This window comes from Rhinoderma darwinii, chromosome 8 (assembly GCF_050947455.1).
Source record: "Rhinoderma darwinii isolate aRhiDar2 chromosome 8, aRhiDar2.hap1, whole genome shotgun sequence".
Taxonomy (NCBI): Eukaryota; Metazoa; Chordata; class Amphibia; order Anura; family Rhinodermatidae; genus Rhinoderma; species Rhinoderma darwinii.
The window spans coordinates 5248346-5264098 of NC_134694.1; the positions used below are offsets into that span (position 1 = coordinate 5248346).

At 47.2% G+C, this 15753-nt stretch overlaps 1 protein-coding gene across 1 annotated transcript in view; it reads right to left on the bottom strand.

The window, feature by feature from the left end:
- Window positions 1-15753, bottom strand: part of ABCA2 (ATP binding cassette subfamily A member 2) — a 70505-nt gene that overhangs the window by 28556 nt on the left and 26196 nt on the right. The window contains exons 5-21 of the mRNA XM_075834547.1: window positions 15438-15559; window positions 14959-15066; window positions 13608-13790; window positions 13309-13527; window positions 12828-13165; window positions 9040-9199; window positions 7113-7241; window positions 6684-6851; window positions 6508-6604; window positions 5894-6067; window positions 4799-4901; window positions 4334-4448; window positions 3230-3420; window positions 1899-2049; window positions 1515-1719; window positions 787-951; window positions 80-260 (exon numbers count right to left, since the gene is read on the bottom strand). Coding sequence (XP_075690662.1) covers window positions 80-260; window positions 787-951; window positions 1515-1719; window positions 1899-2049; window positions 3230-3420; window positions 4334-4448; window positions 4799-4901; window positions 5894-6067; window positions 6508-6604; window positions 6684-6851; window positions 7113-7241; window positions 9040-9199; window positions 12828-13165; window positions 13309-13527; window positions 13608-13790; window positions 14959-15066; window positions 15438-15559 — 2809 coding nt within the window. The remainder of the gene's footprint in view (window positions 1-79; window positions 261-786; window positions 952-1514; window positions 1720-1898; window positions 2050-3229; window positions 3421-4333; window positions 4449-4798; window positions 4902-5893; window positions 6068-6507; window positions 6605-6683; window positions 6852-7112; window positions 7242-9039; window positions 9200-12827; window positions 13166-13308; window positions 13528-13607; window positions 13791-14958; window positions 15067-15437; window positions 15560-15753) is intronic.

Sequence of the window (15753 nt, forward strand, 5' to 3'; positions counted from 1 at the left end):
GGGCAGAGAGAGTTAGAAGACTTTCTAATCTGTCCTGAATATCCCAATAAGGAATGGGTAAAGTAAAAGTAGGACTTACATGGTGGTGGTTTTTCCTGCTCCATTGTGTCCTAGGAAAGACACCACCTGGTTCTCGTGTAGGTTTAGGCTCAGTTTGTTCAGTGCCAGTTTTTTACCAGTCTTGTAGATTTTAGTAAGTTTGTCAATACACACCACTAACGGGAGATGATTGGGTTCCTCTTCTATACCACGTGTCTCCTCTGGGAGGGTCAAAAAATATCATATGTATTATTTGGACAACTAGGTTGAAGGCCATGTCCACCTTGGCAACCAATTTATTTTTCGGTTTGAATGCATCTAAAACCAACTATGTTGGTTAAAACCTCCTACAGATCCTTTGCAGACCTAGGTGCGTCTCCATAGTAACAGACAACAAACAAAACCTGTGTAGTCTGATCATGCAGTCATTCTCTCACTCATCTATCCCATACTTCTTGCTAACCTACTGAATGTATGTTAGTATAAAGTAGGGGACAAATGAAAAAATAGGACTGCAGGATCAGACTACGCAGGGCTTGTTGGTTGTCTGTTACCATGGAGACGCATAGGTCCGCATTGGAGTTGAAGAAATAAAATGCTAGGAAATTTTTAATTAAAACCTATTCAAAAGTTGCTTCAATTTTCATTTTCGATGCATTTTGACAAAAACTAAAATTGTTGTGAAGGTGGAGATTGCAATTTATAAGATTATAGATTAAAAGGCTATGTAGCTAGGACACCACATACCTAGTCTTCGACTCTCCATGGCACAGGCTTGGTCTTCTTCCATGATGCTTAGACGAGTTGGCCGGGACCATGGCCAAGACCACTCCCAGGTTTCTATACGCCCACTCCCAAGCCAATAGGATCGCTGGAAGGGAAAGTACCAGGGGCGGGGAAGTCCATACATGCCTAGAACATAAAACATTTAACTTCACTATGTAGAAATGTCTCGGACTTCCATTGTTTTGGTTCTCTATGTTTTCTAGGTTTTAATGCAGTAATGTAAAGGAAGCTCCAACAGTGAATGTTAATTCTCACGCTGCCCCCACCCCCAACCTATAAACCGCACATATAACAACAACATGCAATAGAAGGACACAGAAGTGAAATACATTAAGCTACTTAATGGTAAACACATTTGATGATGCCTACGCGTTTCAGACGTGTACTTTCTTCCTCATGGCAAACAAGCCATGAGGAAGGACGTTGTACACGTCTGAAACGCGTAAGCATAATCAAAATGTATTTACCCTTGCATCTGGGAGTTCTTTCCTTTTAAAGAAGAAGTCGAAATAAAATTGGAACAACGTTCCATTTTAACCTCACTGCGCTGGATCATCTGCCTCTTATTTCCGGTCTTTACTACCGTGTGCCGTCACGGCGATCCAGGCGCAGTGTGGTGTGAAAACCTGCTGAAAGGTGAGCTGGAAGATTCCTCCTACAAACTGTTTCAATACTAAAAATGACATTACCTGGGTGAACGGCTTCAATGTACCAGGTCAAAATGCCGTACACCACTGCGTCAATAATCAGCATCATCATAGACAGCATAAGGTTGAAGTCGTCCCCCTCCACTGGAGACTGGCTAAATGTTTTCCACTGGATTCCGACCCCTGCCACTTCATACAGTGCAAAGTACTTGGAGCCAAGACCGAAGGCGGTTGTAGACATGAGCGACTGTATGGGTAGAGTACAAGACATAGGACGACTTCAACACGATATAGGGAGAGGACATAATATCTATAGGGAGATTAAAGAATTCTTGGCATATATTGCAGTAATAATTCATTCTTTATTTTTTTTTCAGGATGCCACTGAAAATGGCCAACGAATATACAATCTGATGATTTACTTACAGCGATGCACTTCTCGAAGGCGGTGATCTTATCATGCGCCACTTCCTCTCGGATCGCCACGTACATATAGGGAACGTAGCTGAGGAAGTAGATGATTCCACCGCAGGCAGAGGCCAACTTCGCCTTGGAGTAAAGTACTGACACCAGGAAGCTGCAGGAAAGTCAGGTCCATGGTCAGAGGGTATTGGCACCCAATTAGATCAGTAGGTGAGATTAATAATGTACAGGATAAAACTAGACCAGACCGGCAGAAATTGCACCCAAATTAGCACAATGTTGTACGCTGTATGATAAATTTGGCGCAACTTGCTAGACTCGTTCTATAATTTATTTTGGTTTTTTTTTACGCCACCTCTTGGCTGGCTTACCTTTTCTAGACAAGTGTCTACAACACATGACATGTACGTAGGGCTAGGCAATTAGTCGAAGAAAAAAAGAAACCGAAATTCAGCACAGAAAGCCGACATCGTCGTGCGCACTTTGTTATTTTCAGTTCCGTTTTTTCTGGTTTCAATTGTATCAGATACAGTTGAATCCAACGCGGCCGGCGTTACATAGTGAATGGTAGAGCAGGGAACTGACGGCTCCCTGCTCTATGTAACGGCGGCCGCTCACGGCTCAGCGCAGATCCGTGCGATGACGTCACTGCCTCGCTCCTGTCTGTGCTGAGCCGTGAGCGGCTCGGCAAAGAGAGGCACGAGGCAGTGACGTCATCGCACCAGTCTGTGCCGAGCCACACGGGCCGGAGGAGCAGAGGGATCTCCTCCACTCAACGATGGAACGGGGTTAGGGGAGTATGTATGTAGGCACGATTGGGGCTGTGTGGGGGCACCTGTGGGGCATCATACTGTGTGGGGGCAGTGTCAGGGGGTATATTATATACAGTTGGATACAGCAGGCTTAGGGGATCTATATTAATTCAATAGCGTGGCATGTAAATAGGGGGCGTGGCATGCAAAAAGGGGTTTGGCCTAAAAATGCGTTTATCATAATCGAGGTTACATGTTCAATTAATCGTGATTTAGGTAATAATGGCCCAATCCTACACGTACGCCACTTTTTTGGCCCAATTGGTGCCCGAATTCTGGTGCAGAATGTAATTCTCCGCAGTATGTTTTTAAAAACAATGGAATCTCCCAGTAATATAAACGTCTATGGAGGTCTGCAGACCCGGCGCCATTTATTCAGCGAATACTCTATTATTTTGTATATTAAAAAAAACCAAAACTGTCCGTCTGACGGCGAACCATGCGGCGGCTCATCCTTGCCCTCTCCGTAGTAATATAGAACTTGGTTACTAACCCGTCAATCTCCACTTCCACAATACTCACCAAAACATGATGGTGGCCACAGCGTAGATGGAAAGGAAAAGCCAGATGATAAACACGTTGCTGTGCATGAGGACCTGGCCGTACTTCAGGATGCCGGTGAGAGCAGTGACGGAGATCGAGAGCTGGACAAAGCCTGTAATAAACCAGGCCACCCAGTGCACGGCGTTATTCAGACCCATCATCTTCATCACCTGGGGGCACAACAGGACAATCCACGGTGAGAATAGAACGGGCATCGCAGACCAGATGAAGAGCAAAGTACCAGTCAGCTCCCTGGGAGACAATTCCGTGACATAATGGGCCTCATGTACCAAAACTGATGGAATGTAAAATTGCTTAGTTGCCCCGTAGCAGCCAAAGAAAATTCCAGGAGACCTACAGTGTTCATTAAAAAGGACCCTTTCACGTACAAATTAAAATGTAAAAAAAAATACAATTTTTTTTTTTAATTTTCTTTATTCTATACCGAGATCCGCTTGGATCAATTTACAGGCCTGAACCCTGAGGCTGCACTACTGAGAGATTCTGATGTCATCATGTTCTCTCCTTAAGGGCTTATTCACACGAACGTTGAATACGTCCGTGTTACAGCCGTTAAAACAACGGCCGTCACGCGGACTCATGCATTTCAATGGGGCCGTTCGCACGGCCGTTGTTTCAACGGACCGTTTAAAGGGATCCGTTGAAAAATAGAACATGTCTTATTTTCTTCCGTTTTGAAGGATCCCTCCGTAGATTCAAGTCTATGGGGATCCGTGAAAACGGGTCCTACATAGCTGAATCCCAGACGTCAAAAATGTCAAATTTTTCCCACGTTCGTGTGAATAAGCCCTAATACCGTCAGGTGCGGTGATGTGATGGAAATTTGTATGGATCAAAATGATCAAATACATAATGACCAATAAATAAATATATATATATATTTATATTTGCAACTATTCCAGCCAGGTAAGGATGTAGATATTGATGTAGATGGTGATTTAAATCCACACATTCTCCATGTTGTCATTGTAAAGTCATAGTCCGTGCGCCCTTCCCTTTGCGTTATTCATGTCATCTTGGAGGACCCGTTAACAATTCTCCTCCTACTTTTTTTTTTTTTACCTCTTTCAGGCGATGTTCCTTCTCGGCTACGATGTGCTGGATCATCATCGCCACGGAATACACCCAGGAGATGACCATACACAGCGGCATCATGTGCTCGATCACAAACAGGAAGCTGCGGTCACATATTTAGGAAAAATGATTTATGTTGTAAAAATGTTCCCATTGCGTTTGAGCCTTCCATCGGAAGTATAGGTCAAGAGGGTTTCCTGCGAGCACGCCACTGTATGGGTACGCAGTGGCATACATGGGCAATAGGCTCCCACGTGTCGACTACATCTACAGTTAAAGATAAAGGTACGAGCCCAACGGATGCCAAATGGACGCACTTTTGGCATCCTTTGGGTGAATGGAGAACCTTAAGGATAGGTTTGGTGTAAACGCCGTTCCTGGCGTATAATCCGAACGTAGGGCTCAACGGGAAGGGAGCGCACTATGTATTTAATTATTTAAAAGCACACTTACTCGTCACGTGTGTAACACGGATATGGAAATATCTGCACATAGTTTCCAGGTTCCACTACGTCATGGCCCACAATGGTATTGATTATGGCTCTGTCCATCATATCTGTAAAGAGAATCGGAGCAATTAATGGAACGATCGATGCATTTTAATGAGATCGTGTTTACAGCTGACAATAGGGACTGAAGGGGTTTTCCAGATGCAAAGTTTAATCATTGCACGATAGAGAGTTCTGCAGAAGTCTTAAAGAATTGTGATTCAATTCTCCGCCATGACAGGTGACCTGTCACTAGGACATATGAGTGGACCTGGTTAACTACAGCCAATTAGAATAGAGGGAGCCAACATGACAGCGGGTCATATCTCTGGAATAGGGGGTCCAGGAAAATTAAAAAAAATAAAAAAATAGCGCTAGAATCAGGGAGACCGCGCCATTCAGGTCAGTAACCAGTTCAACTTGTAGGACCTAGTGACCGCGTTCCCTGATCATGTCCAACTAAAACAGGTTCATGTAATGAGCCGTGTAGCTGTGTGAGTAGATGACGTTAAGGATGCGTTATCAGCCTCGGTCAACAAGAATGTTTCCATTCACTGACAGCAAGCAGAAAATGGTGAGAAATTGTAACACGATGTATATTAGACCGTTGCAGAACCTCTCATTATACAATGATGAACCATTATTTAAATAAGAGTGGACAACTCTTCGGGTGCCCATACACAATGGCTTCGATGTACTTCACCTGTCGGGACGAAATCCGAATTGCATTATCCGCTTCAATTCAAGGTGAAATTTTGCTGCACGGTTCTCGGACACACGGCCATCTCTTGGCTGCATCATGTATGGCAGGGGTTGGAAGACTTTGGCACTGCAGCTGTTGAGAAACTAAAATTCCCAGCATGCCCAGACAGTCTTTGGCTGGAATAATGGAGTCTTTGGCTGTCAGGGCATGCTGGGAGTTGTAGTTTCACAACAGCTGGAGGTTGTTGCCGCCCCCCCCCCCCCGGTGTACGGGCACTCTTAAATTGCAAAATAAAAGGTCAATCATTCGTGATAAATCATCCACGGATGTACAGAGAACAAGTAAGGCTATAATGACCTTGTATCCACACAAAGCCGTAGAGGAAGTAGAAGCGCCCCCCGGTGTTGGGTCCAGGTCTCCAGTAGGCCCGACGGATTTCATTCGTTTTTTCGGTGAAACTGGAATTTTGTCTGATCTTGTACATGACATGCGGAGGGAGGGAACCATCTGGTTTGGTCTGGAAGATGACACCTACAAAATATGATTTCTTATTATTAAAAAACTTAAGACGGGAATTTAAAGACAAAGAACTTTGTAAATCCTTTATGTCAATTATTTTGTACTGATCTTTAGTGACATGATGATTTCTTCTCCGTTCAGATCCAAAGTGAAAAAGTCAGAATTCTGCTGGTTACCTGAGAGCAGGGCAGTTGGGTCACATGTCTGACAGCAGGGTGGAGCTAAACCGCTGTCGGTTTCCAAGGACAACCAGCAGAATTTTTTCAGTTATGGATACGAATGGAGAAAGAGACATGAAGTTACATAGGATGACATGTTTATATACCTCGACATGGACCACTTATAGCACGCTGGTCCGAGACATCGATATCAGATTGCAATAGGCGCCACAATTGAGAAAGAAAGACACAGGAGATGAAATGGAGTAAATAAATCGGATTGTACAGACTTACTTGCAAATACGGTAACATTGTCATGATACGCCTGGGTCAGGGTGTAGTTCACTATGCTGTCCTCATTGGGGAACCCCTTAAAGATGTCCACACTGACCTGTTTAAGAAAAGAACAAAAGCGTTCTATATAACCTGCAGGAAATGGAAATAACGCCATATAGCGACTTCTCTCTCACCTTCGACATAAAGCGCGTCCATCCACAAGCCGCGTTGTCGATGGTGTCCAGCTGTTGCAGTAGAGTGCTGACGTTGAGTGCGGTAAAGTTGGAGCTGAGGACCCGGTGGAGCAATTCGCTGTCGGAGCCTTTCAGGAACTCTGGCTGTTTCTGAAGATAGCCGGTAAGCTGCGAGAAATCAAAATCAGACTGCGTGAGAGTCAAAGTGACAGGAGACAAGAGACGAGAATCAGAGGTCCTGCGGAACGCGTCAGCGACAGCCACCGAGGACATCCAAGCAAACTCCCTGGGCGGGGAGTGACTGCGCCTGCCTGTCCGATCTTGTTAAGTCACGGTCTGGTTTCGACATCACGAGTACAGAGACGGATCAGACGTGTCTGGACCCTGAGAGACAATTTTTTTTTTTTAATTCTCCAGCATTTTACTCACCTGTTGCAGTGACTGAATACGTTGCTGCAGCATCCCGTCCTCCAGCAGACTGCGGATCTCTGCTGAAATATTCATCCACATCTTGGCGTATTGGGTCACGTTACCCACAAATGCAAACGTCTCATTGGCCTATAAGAAAACAGGGGTCAAATGCACTGCAACAAAGTCGGAGTGAAGCTTCAGGGGTTCCCAAAAAAAAAAAAAAAAAAAAAAATCAGCATGCAACTTGTGCAAATTATTTTAAGTGAACTTTCATTACAATATTATTCAAAGAAACGAGAAGCAAAACGGATTGAGCCACTAGAGGGCGACCTGTATGTAGCAGTATATGGCTCATTGACCTAAATAACAGCCAAAGTTTTTTCTAGCGTCGGGACCCAGCAAACACCAATAGGTGTCGGGTGCCTACAGCCCGCTTTCTTGGGTGGTGTTTTTTTTTTGGCAACTGGAAATTGAAAAAAAATGCCAGCTCCGCAATTCACTGTACATAGACCTCTACCCATCCAGGTAAGACATAGAAGCGAGGACAGGGAAGTTAAAAGGGGCAATTTGTGGGGTGATGTATGGCATATAATGGGGAAAAGTATGTCACTATTTTTTGTAGGGGCACCATCTGATACTATATGAGGGCACTGTATAGCACTATTAATATGGGCACCATCTGGCACTATGTGTGGGCGCTGTATAGCACTATTAATATGGGCACCGTCTGGTACTATATGAGGGCACCATGGCATATATGTACTATTTTTTTGGCTGTTCTTTGCCACTGTCTGGGCACTGAATGACACTATTAAAAAAGGTACCGTCTGATACTATTTGTGGGCACTGTATGGTACTATTAATATGGGCAACTGGTACTATATGTGGGCACTGTATGGCACTAATATGAGCACCATCTGACACTATATAAGGGTACTGTATGGCACTATTAATACGGGCACATCTGGTACTATATGTGAGCACTGTATGGCACTACTAATGTGGGCACTGTATGGCACTACTAATATGGGCACTGGTACTATATGTGGGCACTGTATGGCACTACTAATATGGGCACTGGTACTATATGTGGGCACTGTATGGCACTACTAATATGGGCACTGGTACTATATGTGGGCACTGTATGGCACTACTAATATGGGCACTGGTACTATATGTGGGCACTGTATGGCACTATTAATATGGGCACTGGTACTATATGTGGGCACTGTATGGCACTACTAATATGGGCACTGGTACTATATGTGGGCACTGTATGGCACTACTAATATGGGCACTGGTACTATATATGGGCACTGTATGGCACTACTAATATGGGCACTGGTACTATATGTGGGCACTGTATGGCACTACTAATATGGGCACTGGTACTATATGTGGGCACTGTATGGCACTACTAATATGGGCACTGGTACTATATGTGGGCACTGTATGGCACTACTAATATGGGCACTGGTACTATATGTGGGCACTGTATGGCACTACTAATATGGGCACTGGTACTATATGTGGGCACTGTATGGAACTATTGATGTGAGAACTTAGGCATTATAAATGCATTATATGCACTATTTTTGGTGGGCTCAGTATAGCAGCATTTATCTGGCTATTCTGTGGCACTGTCTGGGCACTGCATGCCACCATTTATGTGGGCACCTAAATACTTCTATTATATTTTCTTTATGAATTGTCATTAAAAAGATTTAAAGACTCCTACAATTTGCCCCTGATGTCGTTGCAGCGAGTGTGACCCCCCCATGACCGGGGTCTACTGCATGGTTGGCCTTAAGGGTGGAGTAGATGGAGCGCCCACTTCAATGGTCACCCACATATACCTACAGCTGGCCCAGCAAATAACCTATAGACAAACCCATCCTCGTCTAACACATTCTCCTAGGTAACCAAGTCATCGTGAATCTCTCACCTTGCGGATGACCTTGTCAACTTCAGTCCCCACAGGGGAGTAGAGGATTTTGGGGTTGCTGGTCATAAGGTGGACAAGAAGCCCCAGGTTCCTCTGCTCTTTGCTGGTGAAGCCGAGGGAGCTCATATTCCCCTGTTTCAGGGCTTCTGGCTCAATGGTTCTGAGAGACACAAAACAGGGGGACGGTGAGAGGCCGACGGGCAAAAGTCACTTGTAAAAACATAATGGACACGAACACGTTATGAGGAGATGCTGAGGGGTCTTTTTGGGGGTTATTTTATTTCTCATGCATTACGTCTTCTTCGCTACCCAAATATTTATTAACTATTACAACCAATATCAAGTATTTGCGCAAATAATCTGGCTACGATACGGAAACAATAGTATCTGGACGATGGAGATAGAACTCACTGGGACTCATCTTAAACATACACAGTTCTTAGCATTGACCGGGGACGTCCCATATGTGGCGATGCAAACGCTATATTATTTTTTTGCAACAATTGGAAAGCAATTATGATCATAACAAATATATCGGTGTCCACGCTCCATCACCGTGACTTGTGTTTTCTTTCTAGGTCACCTAGTTTTACTCCTCGCCATCCTCTTGGAGCTATCATATAGTCACAGAGTCACCCCGGATCTGTAGACATCACAGTCCCTGCTTTATTTACTCTCTCTGTGACTTCTCCTGTATTCATTTTAATACAACGTCTGATCTAGGGCAGCCTGCGAGTGAAAAACTAGAAAAATTAGATTTAACACCGTATTCACCTCGAAAAGAACTTTTCTAGAAATAATTGGAGACCCCGCACTAATAAACACTATCCACCCTAACATCTGCTGCTTAGTAGTTGCAACAATAGTAATGGAATTCAAATGTACATCCATAGTTGGTGACCCTACCGGGATATACTAGGACAGGGGTCAGCAACCTTCGTCACTGCAGTTGTTGAGAAACTACAACTCCCAGCATGCCCCGACAGCTAAAGGCTTTATTTTTCCAGCCAAAGGCTGTCCCGGCATGCTGGGAATTGTAGTTTCACAACAGCTGGAGTGTTTCCCCTGCACTAGGATATGGTTTAAGGAGTAATTTCTTAATAAGTACAGTATTATTATTATCATCAGCCGTGGAAATATTCGATAACGTACAGAACTGAGGGAATTTCAGATTGTCAGCAGACTACAGGCAACCAGGGGGAATCTGAAATTCCCAGCAGCCCTGAATGTTTATCAGGACGTTCCTGCAGCTAAAGTAAATGATTACACTAATGACTGCATCAGGGAATGGCTACTTAAAGGGGTATTACCAACTCAGACATTTATGGCATATACACAGGATGTGCCAAAAACATGTGATAGATGCAGGTCCCAGAGGTGGGACCCACCTCCATATAGAGAACAGGGGTCCCCAGACCCCCGTCCCCCCTGTTGAGGCAGTGGCTGCGTCCAGGCGGACAAATGAATAGAGGTGCCCAACTTGTTTGGCTGTTTCCGTAACTCCTAGCAGGGAGATAACCGCGTGTACCACAGAGAGAGGGGGGTGGGATAACCGCGTGTACCACAGAGAGAGTGGGGGGGGGATAACCGCATGTACCACAGAGAGAGGGGGAGGGGAGATAACCACATGTACTACAGAGAGAAGGGGGGGATAACCGCGTGTACTACAGAGATGGGGGGGGGATAACCACGTGTACCACAGAGAGAGGGGGGAACCGCGTGTACCACAGAGAGAGGAGGGAACCGCGTGTACCACAGAGAGAGGAGGGAACCGCGTGTACCACAGAGAGGGGGGGGATAACCGCGTGTACCACAGAGAGAGGGGGGGGGCCGCGCGTACTACAGAGAGAGGGGGGGGATAACCGCGTGTACTACAGAGAGAGGGGGGGGGATAACCGCGTGTACCACAGAGAGAGGGGGGGGGGATAACCACGTGTACCACAGAGAGAGGGGGGGGGATAACCACGTGTACCACAGAGAGAGGGGGGGGATAACCACGTGTACCACAGAGAGAGGGGGGGGGATAACCACGTGTACCACAGAGAGAGGGGGGGAACCGCGTGTACCACAAAGAGGGGGGGGGAACCGCGTGTACCACAAAGAGGGGGGGGGGAACCGCGTGTACCACAAAGAGGGGGGGGACCGCGTGTACCACAAAGAGGGGGGGGGAACCGCGTGTACCACAGAGAGGGGGGGAAAACCGCGTGTACCACAGAGAGGGGGGGGAACCGCGTGTACCACAGAGAGGGGGGGGAACCGCGTGTACCACAGAGAGGGGGGGGGAACCGCGTGTACCACAGAGAGGGGGGGGGAACCGCGTGTACCACAGAGAGGAGGGGGGAACCGCGTGTACCACAGAGAGGAGGGGGGAACCGCGTGTACCACAGAGAGGAGGGGGGAACCGCGTGTACCACAGAGAGGGGGAGGAACCGCGTGTACCACAGAGAGGGGGGGGCCGCGTGTACCACAGAGAGGGGGGGAACCGCGTGTACCACAGAGAGGGGGGGGAACCGCGTGTACCACAGAGAGGGGGGGGAACCGCGTGTACCACAGAGAGGGGGGGGAACCGCGTGTACCACAGAGAGGGGGGGGGAACCGCGTGTACCACAGAGAGGGGGGGGGAACCGCGTGTACCACAGAGAGGGGGGGGGAACCGCGTGTACCACAGAGAGGGGGGGGGAACCGCGTGTACCACAGAGAGGGGGGGGAACCGCGTGTACCACAGAGAGGGGGGGGAACCGCGTGTACCACAGAGAGGGGGGGAACCGCGTGTACCACAGAGAGGGGGGGGAACCGCGTGTACCACAGAGAGGGGGGGGGAACCGCGTGTACCACAGAGAGGGGGGGAACCGCGTGTACCACAGAGAGGGGGGGAACCGCGTGTATCACAGAGAGGGGGGGGGAACCGCGTGTACCACAGAGAGGGGGGGGGGAACCGCGTGTACCACAGAGAGGGGGGGGGGAACCGCGTGTACCACAGAGAGGGGGGGGGGAACCGCGTGTACCACAGAGAGGGGGGGAACCGCGTGTACCACAGAGAGGGGGGGGGAACCGCGTGTACCACAGAGAGGGGGGGGAACCGCGTGTACCACAGAGAGGGGGGGGGGAACCGTGTGTATCACAGAGAGGGGGGGGGGACCGCGTGTACCACAGAGAGGGGGAGAAGGGAGATAACCGCGTGTACTACAGGGAGGGGAGGTAACCGCGTGCTCAGGGTACAGGACGTCACACAAGAAGGAGATAAAGACCAGGAGCCTGGTCATGTGACTGCATGCGGCTTACACGGCCATTTCAGCTACAGACAGCACATTAGTAAGTGACTAACCTGACTGCGGTTAAACCATTTTCTCACCATTTTTCAGATAAACCCCTTTAAGTAAAACACCTTTAAAAGGGCTCTCTCATCTTGGCATATCCACAGACACAGATCTCCCACCCTCCACCAATGGAGAGAACGCAGGTCTGAACCCCAGAGCTGAGCAACCTCCATTGAGGATGGGCCCGCTGACGGCCGCCTTTCCCCCAGCAGGTGGAGCATTCAGATGGAGTACCCCTTTAAACAACTCTCTCATGTATTTTGACAGATGAAGCTACACGTTACGTAACGATATATTCTGTGCTAGGAAACCAAGTTAGTCAAATTAGCTAGGCCCTAGGGTTAAACCAACATGTAATATTTGTAAATGATTTGCATGGGCAGCCATACACAACCAGTGATGAAGACATTATTGATGGCGTCTGCAGAATTTTCCAGAATTTCACGCACATACTATTTATTTTCCACTGACCGGTTGATGCCACAAAGAATGGGCTGCAGGCCGGCCCAGAGCTGAACGAAGGCTGAAAACTGGCTGCGCGGGTTTTCTTTATGCGCTTCGCTCTCTTGGACCCTTCCCTCGTCCCCTTCTCCGGTGGAGTTGGAACTACTGGTGGCATTGACGTTCCAGTTAGTAGCGTTAACGGGCGTTGGGTTGGTCTTGCTGGCACAGGCTCCTTTGGGCAACAACTTGGCCAGAGCAGAAAGTATATCCACATCTTTTAGGATTTTCTCAACTTGCAGCAGGTCATCCAGGAGGGAGCGCAGTCGGTGCTGCGTTTCAGTGGCGTTGACCTCATCGAGACGGAGCTGAAATATTAATTGAAAAAAAAAAAAACTGACTATGGCAACGAATACAGCGCCATTGTGATTCAGAATGACCTCTCTCTTACGGTGTCAGTCTTCACCGAAAAGCTAGCATTCTATTGATAAAACAGGAAGGGGTCACTTACACGGCTGACAGTTTTGGGTATGTCCACCTGCTCTTTCAGTTCCCCGGCCAATTCTTGGAAACGTTCAGTACGTGCCGGCTCACTGCCAGCGCATACCATGTTCTTATAGGAGGTCAACAGGGGGCGTTTCGCTTCAGAGACCCCAAGGATACTTCCGAGCTGGTCCAAACTCCCTTCACAAGTCAGGAACTCCAGCTCTTTCGGAGTGAAGACAATTTCCTAAAAAAAAAAGCGAGACACTTAATAAAGAGGTGCCGGAACGTCCCACGTCGTAAATTCGGGCAGAGCGTAAGTTGTACCTCCAGCTCCTTCACCATTGCCTGAGGATCGTAGATTTCAGAGGACGTGTTAGGGATGGCAAGGCCAAGTGCGAGGGTCAGAAGTCTCAGAAGGGCCAGTCTATGCCCAGATTTCAGGGGATCCTGAAGTGCCTTGTGTATTAACCCTTCATGGAAGGATTTCCATTTGCCCAGAATATTCCCCTACAAAGATACGACAAGTCACAACCCACAATATACACAAAGCAGGATAGAATTAGTTCAGGAATTGCATTATGAGCGATTGCCTTAGTGACCAGCCTATCAATGACCAAGCCATTTTTTACGTTTTTTCAATCGTCTCATTCCAAGAGCTATAACTTTTTTTTAAGGCAGGCATCCCAGGAAACAGCAATTCTTGCATTGTTTTTTTTATTTTATTTTTGACAGCGTTCGCCTTGCGGATTAAATGATGTAATCGCTTTATAGTCGGGGTCGTTACGGACGCGGCGATACCAAATATGTGTAACTTTTTTTCGTTTTTTAACAAAGCATTTTGTAATGGGAAAAAGTGGATCATTTTTTTCACTTTGGATTTTTCTTAACTTTATTAAACTTTTTTTTTTTTTTTAAACTTTTTTCATTAATCCCACTTGGAGACTTCACTATGCGATCATTTGATCGCTTTTATATTACACTGCAATACTTCTGTATGGCTGCCAGTCTGTTCAAAACGGACAGGCATCTGTTAGGCCATGCCTCTATAGCCTAGCAGGCATTGACTAGAGGCAGATCTGGGGGCCTTTATTAGGCCCCCATAGAAGACACCGGTACCCTGCGATCTTATCGCAGATCACAGGGTGCCGGTGGGGTGTGAGAGGGCGCTCCCTCCCTCCAAAACCACTCAGATGCCACGCTCGCTATTGAGTGCCGAATCGGAGGGGTTAAACGGGTGAGAGCGATACTTATTTCGATCTCACCCGTTCTAGCAGGGCTGCTCCCCGCTGTGTTTATTTATTCCGATGCAGCGCCGTAAAAAGGCTGCTGCATCGGAATAAAGCCCGTTAGCGGCCGGCGTAAAAACACTAATGGGCGGTCACTAACGGGTTAATATAATGGTATTGGAAGCGCTCCCCTTCTAATAATAGTGGCGATAAAGAATCAGCTCCCAGCTGGGCTGTCAGGGTATGTTGGGAGTTGTAGTTCCATAAAACTTGGAGAGGCACAGGTTGCAGACCACTGATGTAGGTGAGGACAGCTTCCTATAGGAGTGGTCACCTTTCATCTTCTGGGTGGGTACCGCATTACCCCGTCCATGTGACAATGACCCCTCTTGAGGAATCTCTTCCTATGTTGGGAGTGGTAGTGTCTTGGAGCAGTGTAGGATACTCACGTGGATATTGAAGATTTGTCCTCCTGCTGACGTGGCTGCGTCCCAGGGGCTCATAGCCGGCAAATCATCAGTCGACAAGTGAGGAGAGCTAAAGAGCAAGCGGTAAACCTGAGGAAGACAGAAGTAGGAGATCACAGAATGAAATATACATAGTGGAAATCCCCCAGCAGCGCAAAGTATTTCAGGAAATAAGTGTATTGGTCTTTGGGGAGGGGATTATGTAGAGGAAGCAACAGGGCATGTCAGCAGCACAGGAGTATTTCAGGAGAGACGTGCGCTGATCTTGTCAAACGCAGTCAAGTTTGAAGGGGTTTCCCCATAATGGATAATTATCACCTACGCACAGAATCTCGTGATGGGTGTGAGTCCCAGCGGTCGGACCCCCACCAATCAGATATTTATCTCCTATCCACAAGTGATAAATATGGATTACAGGGAAACCCCTTTACATAACACAAGCGATTAAACTTTACACTTACCTCTTGCAGATTTATACTGGAGCCGGCCAACAAATCAACAACATTACTGGGCAAGGAGAGATTGGATTGGAGGAATTCCCGGAAGTCCGTGTAGTTTTTTACTACCGAATCCAATGTAAAGCCTGCACCAGATAAAGCGGAGAACACATTATATGGAGAAGGTCAAATGGTATATTCACGCGGCCCGGTCAAACCGCATAATTTCCTGAATATACGCACAGGGTTTGGGGGGGGGGGGGCGGGGGTCTCATTCTCAAGTGATATTTTGTATATGGTGCCGTATTCCTATTTCTGGGACACGAGGAAGGAGGGATTG